At 35.2% G+C, this 22,304-nt stretch overlaps 2 protein-coding genes across 5 annotated transcripts in view; one reads left to right on the top strand and one right to left on the bottom strand.

Moving 5' to 3' along the window:
• Positions 1 to 22,304, bottom strand: part of LOC142352268 (cleavage and polyadenylation specificity factor subunit 4-like) — a 441,589-nt gene that overhangs the window by 110,078 nt on the left and 309,207 nt on the right. The window lies entirely within an intron of this gene.
• LOC142352051 (formin-binding protein 1-like) overlaps positions 1 to 22,304 on the top strand; it is a 39,049-nt gene that overhangs the window by 3,359 nt on the left and 13,386 nt on the right. For 2 of the 4 annotated variants that reach the window (XM_075404401.1, XM_075404400.1), the window contains exons 2-5: positions 6,476 to 6,623; positions 9,954 to 10,584; positions 14,497 to 14,642; positions 18,664 to 18,685. In XM_075404401.1, the coding sequence (XP_075260516.1) occupies positions 6,476 to 6,623; positions 9,954 to 10,584; positions 14,497 to 14,642; positions 18,664 to 18,685 (947 nt within the window). Of the gene's footprint in view, positions 1 to 6,475; positions 6,624 to 9,953; positions 10,585 to 14,496; positions 14,643 to 18,663; positions 18,686 to 18,783; positions 18,913 to 22,304 lie in introns of all 4 variants that reach the window. The other 2 variants (XR_012760991.1, XM_075404399.1) reach the window with 2 other exon arrangements.

The raw sequence follows: 22,304 nt of genomic DNA, 5'->3' as shown, positions 1-22,304 counted from the left end.
TCTACCTCGATGTAATTTTGTTTCATTAAATTGTACTTTTGCTAATCCGGTGTTCGTAGTTTTTTGCCAATTTTTTTCAGTTTTTTGTTTGTATTCTGCTTTTAGTTACTAGAAATAGTATTTTGGGGAACATCAGGGACTTTAATTTCGTTTCAATAAAAATTCAATTATTTTTTGGTGCTAAGTTTTTGAAAAAACAGATAAATTTTCATAAATGCAGTCTTAAATATTTTTTGACCACTTTTTTGCAAAATGTTTCATTGTTTCGTGTGTCTGAATTCTGCTTTTTCTTGTTTTATTCTGTTCAGCAAGTTGGATTTTTGTCTCGAATGACTCGTTGTCTTTTCTATGAAATCTACTCGTTTTTCTTGATTTTTTTTAAATTTGATTTTTAACTTTCAAAAATCAAGAATTGGTCTTTTTGTTACGGTGTTCCTAACATTGTGTCCATACTCTTCACATTTTCGTTTGTATCATTCTAGTTTTGTCCTGGCACCTACTTTTATATTCGTTATATTGATTTTTTAGATCTTGTTTTCTTCGGTTTGCAATTGATTTAATTCGAAATAAGGCAGTACTGGGTGTTTGCTAGAAAGTCTTTTCCAACATTTCTACTTATTACTATTAATTGCAATTTTCTTCCGGGCGTGGTATTGTTTTTAGACGATTCTTTGCCTTTGAATATTATTCTGTTGCTTTTGTTTTTCTATGATTAATTTAATTTTTGAATTAGTATGAAATCATGTTGTCTAGCATATGTACAACAAGGAAGAATCATGTATTAATTTTGTCTTAATTGCCGTGATTAGAAATCTAATTGTAGTGGTTCTCTGATTCCTGAATATTATTCTGTTGCTTTTGTTTTTCTATGATTAATTTAATTTTTGAATTAGTATGAAATCATGTTGTCTAGCATATGTACAACAAGGAAGAATCATGTATTAATTTTGTCTTAATTGCCGTGATTAGAAATCTAATTGTAGTGGTTCTGATTCCTAAATTTGAGCACTCTTTTTGAATAATTTTGACTTTCCTGTCTTTTTTGAAAAGTGTTTATCTGCCGTTTGCTTTCGCGATCTTTTTGAGATTAGAATCATTAATTATCTGAGGGCAATTGATGGCCCTGTCAGCTTTGTCAGGCTATCAGTTTTTTGACCATCCTAAAATTTTAAGACTTTTTTAACGTTACCAAACGTTTTCAATAATAAAAATTTTGCTGCATTTTCTTTCTCTTGGTGACAGTGGTTTAAAAAATTTCACCGATTTTTAGATCAGACCCGGGGAAGTAATGAGTTAATGTTTTAATACAAAAGGTAATGGCTTCAGCTTTTTGTGAAGTTTTGGTGCTTCGATTCGCTTCCGGAATTCTTCCGGCTATGTTTTAAAGATCTGTTCACACATTTTCATGATTTTTGAAGTCAAATTGGAGTAGTGATTTTGGTCACGCCGAAACAGGAAATGGAGCGAAAAATGAGTGATTTTGCGGCGTGCAATTTTTTCACTCTAATTACAAAGTAGTGAGAAAACGGTGTTGGAACAAAAGTTCGGTTTCTCGGTAGTGGTTTTTGTTCACATGCGGCAATTTCACTCTGATTTTTACTGTTTTTTTTGATTTTTTGGATCGGATTTTTTTCTAAATGGTTTTCCCAATCCATTCGCAGCTCATTCTAGGCCTAGTTTTTTTGTTTTAATTAAATTTTCATTTCTCGCTAGTGGTTTTTTGTTCTTTTGCGGCATTTTGACATTGATTTTGTTTTCTCTTATTTTTTATCTGAGTTTTTTTAAAATGGTTTTTTCAATTCACTCATAGTCCATTCTAGGTCTAGTTTTTCTGTTTAGTCAATGAAAATTCTTTGAATTGTACGTCAGGACTTGTCCTGCTATGTTTTTTTAGTTCGTCGTCTCCATCGATGATTCTTACGACCTGACTTCTTGGAATTGACTTCTTGGAATTGACTTCAGTGACTTCTATTGCTTTGCAGTTAAAATTTGTGTGTCTGACGTCATTTCTGCTTTTAGGTCAATTGCGTGACTTACTCACAAAAATGACTTCTGAACTCACTTATGGAACTTTAAATTTTATGAACATAAAATAGTGTGCATCTAAGTAGTGCCAAACTTATATGCCCTAGTTCTTGAGTATTAGTCTTGAGCTTTTGATTTCGAATATCAATTTTGAAAAAGCTCTCTTAGCGCTTTTTCCCTATATACTGTATATGTCAAAAAATTGACAGTCCGAATCTAACCCAAAAAGTGTAGTTGTCTATTAAAGGACTGGTGGTCGATCTGTCTATCTTATTTGTTTGTTTCAATTGATGGAAGGCTACAAGCGTCTATCGCGGCTATTTTACGGCCATCTGCCGGCTATGTTTTTGTTTTAAATGTTTCCTTACTTTCTCCGCACTGTTGACGTTCAAGGATACCGAAAAATTCGCGCTATTTCTAACTTCCCTTGCATTTATTTCAAATATTTTCGATTAAAAGTTAGTTTTTCACTATGAAAAACAGCTCTAAGCTGCGGAGCCAAAGAAAATTTTCTTTTAAACTTAAAGTTGACTCAATAAGTGATTTGCTTTGCGGAGATTTATACTAAACGTCTACGTAGCAGCCGGTGAAAGAAAAATTCATTTTAGGCGAAACCTTATTTTGTTGGAGGAGTAATTTCTTTGTTTACTTAAACCGATATCGGTCATAATATTTTGAATCTTTCTTTGTTAAATTTTGTCAAATATTGGTGGCTGAATTTGATTAAAGCGAGCTTATTTGGTTGTTTTAAGCCAGCTTTTTGGCTGTTTTAAGCCAGCATTTTTGGCTATTTTGGTATTTTCTAGAGGTATTGTTTTCCTGGCCATAAAATTTATTGTGTCTATTGAGTGTTGCATTGAATCTCTGTTTCACTGAATCTTCAGACTGATTTTTGTAGCAATCTGAAAACTGCCTGGAAGTTCAACTTACTGTTTGAGATCTCATATAAATGTGATAAATTGAGTTATAAATTAAATGGCTCAAGAAACGTTTCGTAACAGGGAATCGGTGCCAGAAAACTCATTTTCCTGTTCTGATTGATTTTATTTTGAAGTGGTTTTAAAATAAATAATGCTTGAAGGCATTTTGTGCGAAGGCGGTGTATATATACGACTGCCTTTAAAGAGAAGAAAGCAAGGTACCTATAAAGCTAAAGGCAAGAAATCGATAAGTAGTTTTCAGCATTAAAGTTTCCCGTACTTGTCAAATTTGCTGCGTACAAATATTTTTTAGTTTAAAGAACATTTTGGGATATAGTTATACAATTTTTTGCATTCGTTTTCTCCCTTTTAGCTAGATTCAGGTTTTTCAAAGTTGAAAAGCTAAGTTTGATTGGTTAGTATTGCTCAACATGTACCATAGTTGCATGTATTTTCTCCAAACCTTATCAGAGGGTGAAAACTCAAAAAATGATAGTTTTTTTAAGAACAGTGTAAAAATCATTTGCTTTTGGCTAGTATTTTAATATTTTTGGCTAGTATTAGGCAGCAATTTAATTAATATTTTTTACCTCATTAATTCGACTGGTTAATCAAATTTTTAATTGCTCTCGAATTAGAAGCAATTATTGTAAACGTGTGTCTTTTTATGCAAATTGTTAGCTGGACCGTTTTTTCTAGAATTATCTTTGACTTCTCGAGGGACTTTTTTACGCGCTTGTTCTTGATTTTTGAGTGATTTCCCACTCCGAAATAAAGTTTGTTGTTCAAAGGAAACCGTAAATTTTTCCTAACAATCGGTTTGTTGTTCAAAACCGATTGTTAGAGACATGAAAACTCGCTGATAGCCAAACCAAATCTGATGTTGTCATATTAACAGTCATATTAACGTCTATTTAAGACTAATCTACAAAAATTTTAAAAATGAAAAAAAATAGGTCTCAAAAATTCCTACAAATGACCTTTTCACATTGAATTTAGGCCTCCCAAGCAGCTTCAGCACTCTGGGCACTTGAAAGAGTACAAAATCGAGCCTAATGATCTAGCTTAACTACGCTTTACCTTGTTTAACCCGTTTTGAAAGCTCAAAGTTGTGGAAAAATATGTGATAACATCTTCAAAATACAGTTACAAGACAGAGCCTCAATACAATCCGTTTCGTAGCATTTTTTGTTTCAGTCCCAAGAATGCGCATATTGATTCATACTTATTATAGATCTTAAATTCCAGGCTTAGATGATAAAAATGATTCCGACAGTCAAATCGTCCGTTGTTTTTAATGTTTCTTGAGTCATCTTTACGCTTCATCAGTTGTGAAGTGTCGCGGAAAATATTGTGCTCTGGGCCTGTGTCTTTTCGTTCAGCGACATCTCCTTTTGGTTCCTGAAGAAATAGATGAATACGCCGTTTACTGGGTAGCTCTCTTGCACCAATAGGGTGCAAAATTCTGTCCATGACTACAAAATTAACACTTTCTTCCGGACAAACACACACGACTAAGACAATAATGACAGCTTGGCGGCGGCTTTACTAGAGCAGAGAGAACTTTTCACTGTGCAGTTTTTGTAGTTTCAAAATCAGTTTGAAGCAATTTTTATCAACGTATTGGTCTTTTTTTGCAAAATTTTTGCTAGACCGTTTTGACTTTTGGAGTGACTTTTCCTTTTCGGTGATCGAAAATTTCTCTCATTCACAAGTGTCAAGAGCTGAACTCAGGTTCTTTGCTAAAATTCAAATAAAACGTGCGCCAAAATTGGTGCAATTTGTTTCTACTTTAATGTTTTGCTGGTTAATAGCCGCCCTCATCTTCTCAGCCGGCTATTATAGCGCTCCTATTTTTTTTTTACTTCGTCGAATAAAAAAATGCTTCGCTTTACCTCATTTTGCCGCTTTTTCAACATTTTGCGTGAAATCTTTTTGACTTCTCTAGGCTAGTTTCTCTCCTCTCATTCTGCTAAAAGTGATTTTGAACATCAGTTGCTCAGCAAAGCAATTCAAAATGAACAGAGTCAGTATAAAAAATTGAAGTCAGAAATAGAAACGGGATAAAGCCCAATTTTAGATGCCCGCTATTTGAACGTCGTTCCTATAAGTCTTAGTTACCATCTCTAATGCTTATTGGTATTGATAGTAGCCCCTGTAGCCTCTCTCTAAGAAACAGAAGTACGTTATGTTCAACTACGAAATGCCATCAAAATAAATCGGACTTAAAAAATGTTTTTGTACAATAATTTTTTTCAATATCTTCTATTCTTTCAATCCCAATCATGCTTATTGGAATCAACGGCGGCTATTTTCCGGCAATCTGCCGGGTATGTTTATAGTGGTTTATAATAACCTCTAATAATGTCATTTGAAGCCCCCTAATTGGATTTAGTTAATCACCCCCACTGAAGCAGGCTACAATAGATTCGAGCTCCCACTAGTCCGTCGAGAGCAGTTCATCCGACGTTTGTCGGTAATATTGAATTTTTAATTGCTCTTGAACGAAGTTCTTAGCAATTTTTGTAAACGTGTTGGTCTTTATGCAAATTTTTCGCTAGACCATTTTGCGCTTTTCTTCTAGAACATTCTTTTTGACTTGTCAAGTGACTTTTTCACGCACTTCTTTTTTGAGAAAAGCTGTCAACTTGTAGGAAGCAATTTTGTATGAGGTAAGGTCGAAGCCCAAACAGGTCCAAAGATTTTTTGATTTATTTCGACACAAATCACAGTTTGAGAGAGGACCCAGGGATAGCGCAGAGTCACTGCAGGGGTATTCGGATGGGAAGTGATCATTGTCACTTCACCATCTTTTTAGAATAATTTATTTGATAGGTTTATAACAATAATTATGCTAATGAAAAAATCACTGCGCTAATAGCTCGAAACCATTTGTTACGTTTTTTTATTTTGAATTCGAATGCGATTACGGAATAATTTGACTAGTCTGTACAGTAAGAATTTAGTTCTATTAACAGATTGAGAAAACTGCACATGCAAATATTTTGGGGGTGTTTCCCATTATAGCCCCCCATTAAATTATAGCCCCCATTATGTTATAATTACCATGATGGGGGGGGGAGGAGGCTATAAGTTATATAAGTTATCTGACCAATAAGCTTGGGGTGGGGGCTATAATTGGAAATACCCATATTTTGAGCATTGCAAACGTCTACTGGTACCGAATTTTTGTGTAGATTCAGTCGGTTTTGAAGCTGGATTCGATTTCTGTATCTGTAAGAAGCAATTTCTTTGAATTAGATTTATTTGTGTACCGCTAGATGCTTGTTATGGCTTTGTGAGTATGCTACTTTTTAATTTTAGGACCCTTTCCGTGTGCACCCCCCCCCCGCCGCCAGTACATTATGGACCCCAGTTACATAGACCGTGGCACTTGTGTCTGGAGTTCAAATAACAACAACATGGCACCCACTAAGCTGAGGGCGGGGGGGGGGGGCACAATCGGAAAAGTCCTTAATTTAAAAATTAGTCGGGGAAGATTGTATTAATGGTGCTGATATGTTGTGTAGCCCCACTTGTCCAAGTGTCTGCTGGCTGTGCACCAGTGTGCGGAGGACATGAATGTGGATGAGGATCTGGAACTGGTTGTGACCAGACACGAGAGCACCCTCTTCCCACCCGGAGACAGGACATTCATAGACTACTCAAACCCAAATGGTAACAACCCACACTCAAATTAATCCTAAAGCCCCTATTTGAATAAATTTGAGTTGAATTTATATACTGCTCTTTTACATACGAGCAAACAGCAATGACTGCATGCTCGTGCAAGACTGTGCGTATGTTGGACGTATTTCGGAGTGAGAGCAATTGAAATCACTCAAAAATCAAGCAGTTCGTGAAACAGTGGTCAAAGATAATTCTAGAAGAAAAGTGCAACGGTCAGGCGAACAATTTGCATAAAAAGACACACATGTTCACAATAATTGCATCTAATTCGAGAGCAAATAAAAATTTGATTAACCAGTCGAAATAATGAAAATCCTATTGAAAAAGTTCTGACTTGAAATAATAGAAACAGGTAAAATTCTCTAATGAGGCAGAAATTTCCCAACATACGTCTAAATGTTCCAACATACGTCTTAAGTTTGCCAAAAAATTTCTTTTGTTCTGAGAGGAAAAGCTCTGTTGAAAAGCTCAGTTTTGCAGCGCTCAAAATGCAGCAATTTTCTTGAACAATTTAATATGGAAACTCAAAACCCTCATTTTTATATGATTTTAACAGATTTTAAACCACTTGCATTGACAAGACAATATAATTTGAAGCAATGAGTTTACAAGATAGAATTTGCAAAAAATAAATGACTTGATTTTTTCATCTAGTTTTCTCATTGAAAATATGCCCAATATAATTTTTATTAGTTAGACTCATGATCCAGTTGAAAGAATTAGTTTGTTTTTTATACAGTTTTCCTACTGAAATACTGAAGATTTTTGTACTTTTTTTTCCTCATGCATGTGGATTCTGTAATTTAATGATTCGGTCAACTGGAGAACGGTTTTCCTCCGTTGGCTTATCTGTTTTTGACAAGTTCACCACATAAGATCAATTTGGATAATCATAGTTGTATAGAATCCTTAATTAACTATTGGACTTGCTTTTGGCCAGTATTTTAATATTTTTGGCTAATATTAGGCAACAATTTGGAAAAAAAATTCTGTCTCCTTATAGAATTGTACCTGTTTCTTTTATTTCAAGTCAAACAAAACACAAAGGTTTTCAATAGGATTTTTATAAATTCGACTGGTTAATCAAATTTTTATTTGCTCTCGAATAAGATGCAATTATTGTGAATATGTGTATCTTTTTCATGCAAATTGTTCTCCTGACCATTGCGCTTTTCTTCTGGAATTATCTTTGACTACTTTTTCACGAACTTCTTGATTTCTGAGTGATTTCAATTGCTCTCACTCCGAAATAAAGTTTTGTTCAATCGAAACCGATTGTTAGAAACATTATAAGTCACTGATAGCCGAAATCTTAATAGATGGTCGGTTCGCGCAAAATTATTGATAAAAAACATGATTTTTTATTTCAAAATTTTTATGATTTAACTTATTTTTTTGTTTGAAGCGTAAATATGCTTGTGATATCTTCACAATAATTCTCTGTTGACTGACATTGTGGTTAACTTAGACCAACGGAGTGTTTAAAATCTAAAGTCGACTGAAGTATAAGGAACTATCAACAGTTGAAGATATTTTTTTTGTTCGGAATTTTTTATTATAGCTGGGAAGCTGTAAGCTGAGCGTAGCTATATTGCGGTGCTCTTGGTTTTTTTTGTTTCGTCGTCTGACGCTTTATTTTCGTTTTACATTTGTTCTAGAACATTCTGTCTCGTCACTGCTTAAATGGCTTTTTCGCGCTTGATTTCACGCTTTCTGCGTGACCTAAATTGCGGTTATTCAGAAACAGAATCTGTTCCTAAAACAAAGTTGATTGTAAGAAAACAGATTGTATTGTCCGACAGCCGAGTGGTTAAGGCGACTGGCTGTTAATCCGGAGATCGCCGGTTCGAGACGCGACAGGGAAACTTTTTTTGCACCCAAAAACAACCTCCTTTGAAATAAACTTGTACGTTTTATAGGCGGCGGCGATAACTATTATCAACTCACTTCTGTATCTTTTTCCATCTGTATTTTACGGCACGCAAGTCTATTTCGCAGCTATTCCGGCAATCTGCCGGCTATGATATGAAATATAGGAGGTAGAAATAGTGTAGTTACCTTCAGAATTTTATACAATTAAGTTTTCAAGTTAAAGAAACATCAAAACTTTTAAAATTTTGAATGGACCTTCCCAAATTAAATTCTCTAAAAAAATTAATTCTCTAAATAAATTAAAATAATGTTCCCATACCTTAGGCGCTGAATCAAATAGTTTTTGATAGAGAAACCCTACTTTCAACGCAAAATTTTTCATTCGGTAGGCCAGAGAAGCATGCTAAGATCACTTAGATTGTCTCGTACTTACGATGTTTAAAAAATTTCTCTTTCAATAGCAAAAAATTAAAAAGCGAAATTTTTTCTATCAAATTTTATCGTCTGTTTAACATTGATTACCATAATGTAATTTGTTTTGTTTTGACTACATCGAAAGTCTATTGGAACTATAAAGAAGTGAAAGACTAAGACTGGTACTAAGAAGAGCAATAGCTCTCGAAGAAGTATAAATTATTTTGTTTGTCTTTTGAGTTCTGTAGGAAATTTTCTGTTTTCTTTTTTGACAGAATTATCAAATATATTTAGAGGTATATATTTTAATAAAAATTTTTCGTGCAATTATTTTATTATTTAATTTAATATCCTCCTCAACCCCCTTCCCCGGAACTTTTTATTTTCTTTCCTTTCAATTTTTTGAACAGCTTTTTTCGACCTGCAATAAAATTTGTGGTTTCCTTAAAAAAATTCAAACTAGCACTTAGAGGCTTGAAAATTATGTTTATCTCTTCTCTGTGATATGATTCGTAGTGAAAATTTGACTGAAGAAAATAGTCAGCCGCTCATATATGTTCACATTTTTGATAAATTTTTGGGAACAATTATTGCGGTTTCTCTGTAATTGCAGCGGAACAGCATTAGGCCGCAGCGGCTTGTTCTCAGCTGCCATTTTCTTATTATTGCCCACATTTCAGTCGGTTATTTTCATGAGCTGTATTTTTTAATTGTTGTAATTCTCTCTCATTTTTCACGTTCGCTGATGGTAAATAAAAGCAAGATTCTGTTTAGAAGTAAGTTTCATGGAACTATGAGAAGTGATGAAAAGATATTTCAGGTGGAACGACAATAATTGACATCGATATCTTTAAAAAAAATGGAGAATGCTGCAATTGATGATAAACGAAATTTTAAATCAATTACTAATTACAAAAAAATCTTTTTGTCGACTTAGTTTTGTTGCTACTAGGCATATATTTTTTTAAAAAATGAATGTCGACTGATACCATTTCCGAAATTTCTTTGCCTGTTAATTTTTTGTTAATTCAGCAATACATGATGCACCAAGCAATATCTCACCCACTTCTCAAAGACCCCAAGTCCAGCCGAGGTCGAGCAAAACCCAAACTACCACATCCACCCTCTCATCCAACGAGGGGGGTGGGGCACACCAGAACAACACCAGCCCCTGTTCCACCCAGAGCTTACCGGGTGCAGATGCGAGCATGGCTGCGGACGCAACGTACAACTCCTCCAATTCCTCTGGCAACACTAACTCGGGCGGCGATCCCAAGTGTGTAACTCTTGCGCCTTCTCTGAACAATAACAACAACCCCCCAGTCACAGGCAAAGACAAAGACAAGAAGAAACGAGGACGATTCCTTTCTTTCATGTCCAAGAAATCCAAAACATTCAACCCAAACAATCAACCCAACCTCCTCCAGGAGTTCTCAGACATCCCGTTTGTGAACGAGGCCCCACCCCAGCAGAGGATGAAAACTGAGGCTAAAATTGTGGAGTTGGAGCGGGAAATTGAGAAGTTGGAGAGGGAAAGAGAGGGAATGTTGAAGCTGAAGACGTCGTATGCGAACAACACAGCATACGGGGATGCCAAGAGTCTAGAACCAAAGATTGCTAGAGTTGGACAGGAATTGGACAGTAGGAGGCTCGAACTTAAAAGGTAAACTGGTGTTAATTTTAAATAGTTATAAATTAATTTCACTAATTAAAACAAAACTGCGAAATACTACACAGCATGAACGACAAAAGAGCTATCAATCTTATCAAGTTGACGCCCATATTACCTAAGGACTACTTGTCTTTCGACCGATGAAAAACAAATGTCAAGATAACATTTACATCTCAAGTCTTGCTAATTGACATTTTAATGAATCGAATTTTGTGCAAAAAAAACATCTGTTGTCTTATGAAAGGGACATTTTTGCTATTGGGTATGAAAAGAAGCATTCGATAATAGTTGCAGAAAATTTGAAAACTGAAGAGATCCACATTTTTTAATAGCCGCGAAGTGATAGCGGCTATTATTAGGGACAGGGTTGTTTTTTAAAATTCAATGTATTTGAATTGCATTGGGGCGCTGTCTTTTTTGTTCACACATTTTTATGATTTGTGAAGTCAGATTGGAGTAGTGATTTTGGTCACGCCGAAACAGAAAGTGGAGCGAAAAAGCGAGTGGTTTTGCGGCGTCAAATTGTTTCACTCTAATTTTAAAGTAGTGAGAAAACGTTGTTTTTTACAATTCGATGTATTTGAATTGTATTGGGGCGCTGTCTTTTTTTAAAAGATTTGTTCACACATTTTTATGATTTTTGAAGTAAAATTGGAGTAGTGATTTTGGTCACGCCGAAACAGAAAGTGGAGCGAAAAAGCGAGTGGTTTTGCGGCGTCAAATTGTTTCACTCTAATTTTAAAGTAGAGTGAGAAAACGTTGTTTTACAATTCGATGTATTTGAATTGTATTGGGGCGCTGTCTTTTTTTAAAAGATTTGTTCACACATTTTTATGATTTTTGAAGTCAAATTGGAGTAGTGATTTTGGTCACGCCGAAACAGGAAGTGGAGAGAAAAAGCGAGTGGTTTTGCGGCGTCAAATTGTTTCACTCTAATTTTAAAGTAGAGTGAGAAAACGTTGTTTTTTTACAATTCGATGTATTTGAATTGTATTGGGGCGCTGTCTTTTTTTAAAAGATTTGTTCACACATTTTTATGATTTTTGAAGTAAAATTGGAGTAGTGATTTTGGTCACGCCGAAACAGAAAGTGGAGCGAAAAAGCGAGTGGTTTTGCGGCGTCAAATTGTTTCACTCTAATTTTAAAGTAGAGTGAGAAAACGTTGTTTTTTAATTCGATGTATTTGAATTGTATTGGGGCGCTGTCTTTTTTTAAAAGATTTGTTCACACATTTTTATGATTTTTGAAGTCAAATTGGAGTAGTGATTTTGGTCACGCCGAAACAGGAAGTGGAGAGAAAAAGCGAGTGGTTTTGCGGCGTCAAATTGTTTCACTCTAATTTTAAAGTAGAGTGAGAAAACGTTGTTTTTTACAATTCGATGTATTTGAAATGTATTGGGGCGCTGTCTTTTTTTAAAAGATTTGTTCACACATTTTTATGATTTTTGAAGTAAAATTGGAGTAGTGATTTTGGTCACGCCGAAACAGAAAGTGGAGCGAAAAAGCGAGTGGTTTTGCGGCGTCAAATTGTTTCACTCTAATTTTAAAGTAGAGTGAGAAAACGTTGTTTTTTACAATTCGACGTATTTGAATTGTATTGGGGCGCTGTCTTTTTTTAAAAGATTTGTTCACACATTTTTATGATTTTTGAAGTAAAATTGGAGTAGTGATTTTGGTCACGCCGAAACAGGAAGTGGAGAGAAAAAGCGAGTGGTTTTGCGGCGTCAAATTGTTTCACTCTAATTTTAAAGTAGAGTGAGAAAACGTTGTTTTTTACAATTCGATGTATTTGAATTGTATTGGGGCGCTGTCTTTTTTTAAAAGATTTGTTCACACATTTTTATGATTTTTGAAGTCAAATTGGAGTAGTGATTTTGGTCACGCCGAAACAGGAAGTGGAGAGAAAAAGCGAGTGGTTTTGCGGCGTCAAATTGTTTCACTCTAATTTTAAAGTAGAGTGAGAAAGCTTTATTTGAACAAAAATTCGCTTTCTCGCTTGTGATTTTTTAGAGTCCGCTCTGGTTCTAGTCGTTTGTTTAGTCAATGAAAATTCTTTGAGTTGTACGTCAGGACTTGTCCTGCTATGTGTTTTTTTAATTAGTCGTCTCTATCGATGATTCTTGCGACCTGACTTCTTGGGATTGACTACTGCTTTTCAGCTACTACTGCATTGCTTTCTACTGTGTTTTCTACTGCTTTGCAACTAACATGTGTGCTTGACGTTATTAATGAACTTTAAATTTTATGAACATTTACTATTTAAAGGTCAATAGTGTGCATGTAATTAAAGCCAAACGTATATGTCCTAATTCTTAGAGTATTAGAGTCTTCGAGTTTTTGATTTCGAATGTTAATTTTGAAAACGCTCCATTAGAGCTTTTTCTTTATGGAGCGTATGTGTCTCATAAAATGACAGACCGAATCTAACCAAAAAATCTAGTGGTCTATTAAAGGACTAGTGGTCAATCTGTCTATCTTATTTCTTTTAATCAACACCTGTTGCGATAACAGCAGTTAAATAAACTGCCAGTGTAACAAATTTTAATGCCCGATCGACACTGGAAAAACACTTCAGCACTAGACTACGAGTTTCTAACACTTTTCTCGCCACTGTTACTAAGTAAACAGTGGCGAGAAACGAGTGTGAGAAACTCGTAGTCTAATGATGGAAACAGTTTGATAAACTTGTAGTCTAAAACAACGTGTGTGGTGTATGTGGTGCGTGTTGTGTGTGGCGTGTGTGGTGTGTGTGTGTGGTGAGAGTGTGTTGTGTGTGTGTGGTGTTTGTGTGGTCTGTGTGAGTGTGGTGTGTGTGTGTGGTGTGCTGTTGAGTGTGTTATCTGTGGTGTGTGTTATCTGTGGTGTGTATGTGCGTGCGTGGGGGCGTGTAAGTGGGTGTGTTTGTGTGGTGTGTTATCTGTGGTGTGTAAGTGTGTGTGTGTGTTTGGGTGTGTGTGTGTGCTTGTGTGTGTGCGTGCGTGTGTGTGTGAGTTTGTTTGTGTGTGAGTTTGTTTGTGTGTGTGTTTGTGTGTGTGTTTGTGTGTGTGTGTGTGTGTGTGTGTGTGTGGGTACGTGTGTGAGTGCGTGAGCGTGCGTGTGTGTCTCTGTGTGTGTTTGTGTGTGTGTGTAAGTGTGTGTGTGTGTGTGCGTGTGTATGTCTGCGTTTGTACGTGTGTGCGTGCGTTTGTATGTCTGCGTTTGTACGTGTGTGTGTGCGTGTGTGTGTGTGTGGGGGGGGGGGGGTGGGGGTTGGCTGCATGAGGGCAAAACGAATAACAGATCCAAAGAAATATCACCTACCTCTGAAAGTGTAATTGTCCACAAAAATAAAAATGAGAAACCAATGAAACTTGGTTCAATTTTAAAATGATCGTAGCAGGTGTTGATTTAAAAAAATTATCACACGGTTGTTATCGCCCTCGAAGTTATCATAACACCTCGGCTTCGCCTCGGAGTTTGATAACTTGTCGGTGGCGATAACAAGCGTGTGATAATATTCATTGTTGTTTCATTTCATGGAAGGCCACAAGTGTCTATCGTGGCTTTGTTTCCGGCAATCTGCCGGCTGTTTTTACATTTTTGTGTATTAAACCAGTAATTAAACAGGCTCAAATATAAAATTTGACTGTCTTTTTTCGATTTACAATCCGCTAAGATTTAATTAGGAATTCTTGATACGAATGACTGGTAAATTACAAAGATACTTTATATTGGAAATGAAAATAACAGTTTCTCATCTGTCTCCAATAGTTTATATCATTGGGTGAGATCAAAAAAAATTAATTTACAAACTAAACAGCAATTCTGCTCCCAAATATGTTAGCACGTCGACTGTATCAGAAATGTTTGGCCGGCTATTAATACTCTTAATGGTACTTTTAATTCAAGGACATTGCACTTCAGGTATACAGAGTTCTTAACTGCGATATCCACTGGTCTGACTCGGCCTGCGAGGGCCAACAGTTCGGCTGCCCAGAACAGGATCTCCAGAGACTACCAGAGTGGGTCTGGAGGGGAGTACGGAGAGTCCAGCAGCAACTACTATGCAGGTACTACAAATATTACCTCAAATCATTCCATCCCTTAACAAAATGCAATGTCAAATTAGACGATTAGAGTAAAAAATCATGACGGTGACGAAAGAAAACTTGTGTTTTCGCAACGCAGCACGTAACATAATACGATTAAGTCACTCACTTTTTTCTTTCAAGAAATAAAAGACCTAAATTAGATAAGGGTTAGTTTGGTGTCCTAAATTTATATTTTCGTCCAACCTTCAATGAGCTGTCGCAGAGAAAAATGAATGTACAGCTGCATTTTATATAATATGATTGATATTGGTAAGCGCAAAAATTAACCTATACTAATAAGCAGTTTTCATTACAAATTTTAGGACGCTTTCGTCACTTTAGGTCACTTAGCTATTTCATTTAGCTCACTTTAATTAAATATTGGCATATGGGAACTATTTTTCGTCCAATAGTTTTTCGAAACAATTTTCTTAATTTTTTGAGAATTTATGCATGATTCAGCGCGTTTTTTTGCTTGAAAATCAATAAACTTATCTTGGAAACCAGAAAATGTATCGAATTCAAAACGACGATATTTTGAATTTGTTAATTGCTCTTGAACGAGGTTCATAGCAATTATTGTAAACGTGTGTGTCTTTGTGTATGCAGAATTTTCGCTTGACAATTTTGACTTTTCAAGTGATTTTTACGCCCTTGACTTTTTGCGTTTCGCGTGATCTAAAGTTCTCTCTCATTCACAATTTCAAGCAGCTGATTTCAATTGGCGGCAATTTTATACTAAAAGTCAAATGAAAAGTGCGCCGAAACTGGTGCCATTTTTTACTTATTTGAAGCCCACTATTGAACTTCTTAGTCCCATTTAGGCTCCCCCGACTGAAGCAGGCTGCAATTCATTAAAGCTCGCACTAGTCGTTCGAGAGCAATTCTTCCTACGTTTAGTCGGTTATGTTTACTTCCAGTCGATGTCATGCATAAACGTTTGCGAATCTTTATAGATTTCTTGGAGTCATATAATAACTCGAGTCGTATAATCTCCGACATGAAAGTGAAAGTTAATGAGTATAATTCCGCAAGATATCAATTTCATTGCTAAAGGCTATTCGCTTTAAATGTTCTGAGTACCAGTTCCGTGACAAAAAATTATACGAATGGAAACGCTTTTGCATAAGTCTATCCATATCATTTATTTGAGAATTTTCTCTGTACTTTTTAGGCTTCGGGGAATGCATTTTGAAGACGTGGCCTGAGAATCATTATCTAACATGCTTCTAATAGATTTGATAATCTATAATCATAAGCAGTTTTCATTAAAAATTTTAGGCGTTAACATTTTGTTCACTTTAATTAATTGTTGGCATTTGGGAACTATTTTTCGGCAAATACTTTTTTCGACTTTTTTTGTTTTATTACGGCTGCGAAGCTGTAAGCTCAGTGGAGATATATTTTGGTACTCTTGGGTTTTTGTATATTTTATCTGTTGCTGAAACAAAATCCAATTAAGTGTAACAAGGGGATTGATTTTCACGTCGAGGATTGGGGTTCGAACCTTTGTGCGTTGTCAATACTTTTAAAACCCAAAAATGTTCTTAATGATGGAATTTGAGTTTTGAATTAAAGTTTATTGGGCGGCCGCGATAATTTTTTTTTTCAACTCTTTTCTGTATCTGTTGGATCTGAATTTTACGGCACGCAAGATTATTTCGCAGCTATTCCGGCAAACTGCCAGCTATGTTAATTCATTGGTCTGGTGTAATATTTACAAAACCTTTTCGAGCCTGATGGATTTTTTGCATGCATGTTATTTTGTTCAACCACGGTATATTTTAAGCGACTTGTTTGTTTTACTTTAGGATTAGTAAAGATTAATTTCTTTAGAACGGTATTTGAAGCATTTATTGTGATCGCGTGTGTCTTAACGCCTTGATTTTTTTCGTCCATGGCGTCTTGCATTCCATATCAATTCAATTTCTTCGTCGAATTTGTGAATTGTTTTAATATGAATTTGTACCGTAGTTATTAGAACCGAAAGATATCTCATTTTTGGACTGAAAAGCTATTCAGATTAGCGATCCAGAAAGAACTTATTTTTGAAAACAATTTTGATCGTCTTTGTTAGAGGTTGTCTCAGATGGTTTCACAAATATCTGATTCGCCAATGTTTTTTGCATGGTTCAGGGTGTTTTTTGCTTGAAAAACACTCAGTTTGTCTTGGAAAACAGAAAATGTATCGAATTCAAATGGAAAACGACGATATCTTGAATTTGTTACATCCAGCCGATGTCATGCATGAACTTTTTGCACAATAAGTTTTCGGAAAGGTTTTTGTAACACTTTTTTTGTTTTTTCGCGAATGTAAAAGTCATATTCTCTGCTGACTTTGAAAATGTGTTTTTTTTTGTAAAAATGTTCATAGTCAAGCCATTAGTTTTTCAGTTCTTCGAATTGTACATCACGTTTTATCCTGCTATTTTTTGAAAAATTTCCGTGTTTACCTTTTTGTTACGAGCACTGAAGTCATGCTCTGTGCATGCATTCATGTAATTGATCGGTCAGCATTGCATTAACAGGATGATTTAAATAGGGATATACTAATTTACGTTTTTTAGGAGACAGTTTTGGTACAAAATTCTATTCAATTAAAAGTCCAAGTGTTAGTAGAAAAACCGATTTCTTTCATGTTTTAGGTCTCATTCATTTAAATTTTTTGGCCTTGGAGGCTGTCGCAGTGGCTATTTTTTGCCAATCTGCCAGACATACTATCAGTATTGGCCTTTTAATTCTCATGAAAATTGAGGAGTATAATTGCGTTTTGTTTTTACTTTTGATACCTCTAAAAACACACCTTTTTATGATTCGTCGAATGATATAAAGTAAGAATTTTGGTATACAGTGCGAAGCATATAATCATTCGAGACTCAGAAATTTTCTAGCCCCAGAAATGTTTATTGATCGGTTAGCATTTGGAAAATAAATTACTCTTTTCTGAATTTTTTGTAGCTGCTGTCACTTGTTGCTAATAATAATTTACAGTGATGATTTAGGGAACAAAAATGGGGGTTCGTTGTGCAGTTTGGAAAATTTTGACCTTTGAAGAATTAAAGAATAATGACCTTTCCTTTCACGCAGCTCATTTCAATTTTCATTGATTGAAGAATGAATGTGGTTTGTTTGATGAAGTTAGAAAAGAAAACGGAGGTGCGTTTTTACCATTCGGTCTCGGATAAAGAAAAATTTTCTTTTCGGATCATAGTTTGAGCCTTGGACTGTGTCAACCTCATTTTAAATTATGTGTCTCAGATTGTTGTGTTCCGTTTTCTTTCTTTTAAAGCTACAAAGTTTTATGTTGGATTATCGAACGTTTGGAAATGTTTATGATCGTATTCAAAGGTTTTGACCAATTCTAAGATGTTAGTTATGAAGCAGCTCTCAATTTTTCTAAGAAAAAGCGTGTCCTACTTGTATCCATATCGGAACAGTATTGGCATAACGCCAACAGAGAATTGAAAGAAAACCCTACAATATCTGGAACCAAAATGATACTGGGATTGAACAAATAGAAATGGTATCAATTGTTCATAACAGAACTGTAAAATAATTGGCCTGTAGGTAAAATCTTCTATTGCACTTTTCATATTAGTTTCATTAACCAATGACTGAAAATTGAATGAACTTTGTTCTGTTTTGGCTCAAAAATAAAATTTCAAAAGATTTTTTTTCGGAGTTATGCACATCCAAAAGTGCTTTCAAGTTTACATTAAATTATGAAGTGGCGTTCAATTTCGTTTGTATTTTTTGGTCCTTATTAATTTTTACTCAACGTCCTTTTTTTAAAAAAAAATAATAGCATCCGCATTGATGACATTTTCTGGCGTTTCATAAAAAGTTTAGTTCCTTCAATTTTTGATGAGTTATTTAATATAAAGTAATAAGTTTCTATGAATGCGTATTTCAAGACATGTTTTCGTACTCCAGAGGACTTATTTGATCGGTCATTGCAGAAATAATCAAAATAATTGATATTTTATGGTGTAAAATTTAGGTGGAGCTCAAACTTCTAGATGGTAACGAACACTCTGATAACTTAAATTGTATCAAAATTAATCTGACTCATTTTCAACATCTTTCTCACCTTTATTCAATCGATGTCTCTTAATTTTAGAAAGAGACGCTGATCTAATCGATTTGACCACAATCGAAGAATCGAATAAAGATCGCTCTGGCAATGATGATTACTAACATTGAATTGCGACTTGTTCGCAACTATCAGTTACTAATAATCTTATAACAGGTATTTGAATTTCTACACTGTTTTCTTTCTCTCTGCTTTGTTCTACTAAGCTGGATCAAATGTCAAGTGCAGCTCTGATTGTGATATAGTCTCGATATAGTATTGTTTAAAGGTAATGTCACAGTAAAATTTGCTCGACGTTGTGGTATTAAATTTTGCTTACATTTATAATGCTGCTGTTTTTTGCACTGCCTGGGCCTTTAATTCAACTTTTCAACTTAACTTTTTAATTCAGATTTGATTTTTATTATATAGTTTTTAAATAAAAGGTGGCTCTTAAATCATTTTTCAACCTAAGAACAAGGCTTTTGTGTCTGTGCTTTCGCACAGCTAGTTCCGACCTTCCGCAAAAATTATTGTGAAGGATAATCAAATTTGGTAGCATTAAAAATGTCCATCTAAGAGCTGTGGTAGCAAATGTCTTTGTACTGATGCTAATACTGATTCGTTGAAATTAGTAGTTTCTTCGCTTCGCCAGCAAAAAAAGTAGTTCATGAATTGTATTGTGCCGCTAATGCAATTTCAAAAAACTGACTAACTGGAACAAACTGGGAAACAAAATCAGTTCTCTGATCAATTTTGCGGATCTGAGATTTTGAATCCTGAATCCCTGTTTTTAATTGGCATTTTCAAATCGTAATCCATTAGTTATCTAATCTTTTTTTTAATAGCCGCCCTCATCTTCTCAGCCGGCTATTATAGCGCTCCTATTTTTTACAATTCAAAGAATTTGAATTGTATTGGGGCGCTGTCTTTTTTTTAAGATCTGTTCACACATTTTCATGATTTTTGAAGTCAAATTGGAGTAGTGATTTTGGTCACGCCGAAACAGGTAGTGGAGAGAAAAAGCGAGTGGTTTTGCGGCATGAATTTTTTTCGTCTAATTTTAAAGTAGAGTGCGAAATTGGTGTTTGAACAAAAATTCGGTTTCTCGGTAGTGGTTTTTTGTTCACATGCGGCAATTCCACTCTGATTTTTACTGTTTTTTCGATTTTTTGGATCGGATTTTTTTCTAAATCATTTTCCCAGTCCATTCACAGCTCATTCTAGGCCTAGTTTTTTTGTTTGAAATAAATTTCTATTTCTCGCTAGTGGTTTTTTTGTTCACATGCGGCATTTTGACATTGATTTTTATAGCTGCGAAGCTGTAAGCTGAGCTTAGCTATATTGCGGTGCTCTTGGTTTTTTTTGTTTCGTCGTCTGACGCTTTATTTTCGTTTTACATTTGTTCTAGAACATTCTGTCTCGTCACTGCTTAAATGGCTTTTTCGCGCTTGATTTCACGCTTTCTGCGTGACCTAAATTGCGGTTATTCAGAAACAGAATCTGTTCCTAAAACAAAGTTGATTGTAAGAATACAGATTGTATGGTCCGACGGCCGAGTGGTAAAGGCGACTGGCTGTTAATCTGGAGATCGCCGGTTCGAGACGCGACAGGGAAACTTTTTTTTGCACCCAAAAACAACCTCCTTTGAAATAAACTTATAAGTTTTATAGGCGGCGGCGATAACTATTATCAACTCACTTCTGTATCTTTTTCCATCTGTATTTTACGGCACGCAAGTCTATTTCGCAGCTATTCCGGCAATCTGCCGGCTATGTTTTAATTTTTTTTCTTATTTTATGATCTGATTTTTTTACAAATGGTTTTCTCAATTCACTCATAGTCCATTCTAGGTCTAGTTTTTCTGTTTAGTCAATGAAAATTCTTTGAATTGTACGTCAGGACTTGTCCTGCTATGTTTTTTTACTTCGTCGAATAAAAAAATGTTTCGCTTTACCTCATTTTGCCGCCTTTTCAACATTTTGCGTGAAATCTTTTTGCCTTCTCTAGGCTAGTTTCTCTCTTCTCTCATTCTGCTAAAAGTGATTTTGAACATCAGTTGCTCAGCAAAGCAATTCAAAATGAACAGAGTTAGTACAAAAATGGATGTCAGAAATAGAAACGGGATAAACCCATAAAGCCCAATTTTAGATGCCCGCTATTTGAACGTCGTTCCTATAAGTCTTATTTACCATCTCTAATGCTTATTGTTATTGATAGTAGCCCTTGTAGCCTCTCTCTAAGAAACAGAAGTATGTTCAACTACGAAATGCCATCAAAATAAATCGGACTTAAAAAAATGTTTTTGTACAAAAATTTTTTTTTCAATATCTTCTGTAATTTCAATCCCAATAATTCTTATTGGAATCAACGGCGGCTATTTTCCGGCAAGCTACCGCACAGCGATAGCTGGGGCTATTATTGGCCTTCTCTTGGTTTTTTAACTTGGTCGTCGCGATTTTTGTTACGACCATGTGACGTCACAACCACTTCAAATCTGTTTTTTTTTTCATTCGTTCATGCAAGTGCAACTGAAGTGCATGCGTGACGTCATTTTTCGCTCTTAGTAGAGTGAGTTTTTTTGTTCATTTGCGTGATTAGATTTTTAGTCACACTTGACTTACCTCACAAAAATGACCTCCTCACTTTGAAATTGACTTTTGCTTACTTTAATTCAAAGAGATAAGGTCAAATGGGTGAGTGTCACTCTAAATGAAGGTTATTAGAGGGCAGCTAATAGAGGCAGCAAAAACTTATACAAGTTCTTAATCAAAATATAACATATCAGCCTTCAATGAAAAGAGGAATTTTTTTGGTCTGTTTTTTTACTGTTTTTTTGAGTCTGCAGATCTACGCAGCTATTGCGGCTATTTTCTGGCAATCTGCTAGCTATGTTATATTTAGATATCCAAAACTCATTAAAGATGTGTTCCACTTTGATCAATTGCTTTCAACAGGATTAACTGAGAATAATTGAGAGCAGACAAAAATTGTTTTTGTTTTTTAATACCCGCGAAGCAATTCCTGAGGCTATTATTGGCCTTCTCTCGGTTTTTTTATTTCGTCGTCAAGATTTTTGTTACGACCATACGACGTCACAACCACTTCAAATCTGCTTTTTGTTCATTCGTTCATGCGATTTCAACTGAAGTGCGTGCGTGACGTCATTTCTCACTGTTATTGGAGGGAGATTTTTTGTTCATTCGCGTGATTAAATTTTTGGTCACACGTGACTTACCTCACTCTCAAAAATGACTTCCTCAATTTGAAACTGACTTTTCTTCACTTTAAATCAAAGAGATAAGGTGAGGTTATTTTAGAGCAGCTAATAGATGCAGCAATAACATATGCAGTTTTTTAATCAAAATAACATCTCATCTGTTAATGAAAAGAGAAATTTTTTGGTCTGCCTTCTTTTACTGTTTTTCAGACTGCAGATCTACAGAGCTATTGCGGCTATTTTCTGGCATTCTCCCAGCTATGTTAATAACTGTGCATACTTTAGAATTTAGTGGTTTTAGTCAAGTTAGGAAATAGTGTTTCATCAATTTGTCGGAGGCATTTTTTTC

Source organism: Convolutriloba macropyga, chromosome 13 (genome assembly GCF_964194025.1).
Source record: "Convolutriloba macropyga chromosome 13, txConMacr16.3, whole genome shotgun sequence".
Lineage (NCBI taxonomy): Eukaryota > Metazoa > Xenacoelomorpha > Acoela > Convolutidae > Convolutriloba > Convolutriloba macropyga.
Note: the sequence above shows the minus strand (reverse complement) of the source record. Positions and strands in the feature narration are given on the sequence as shown.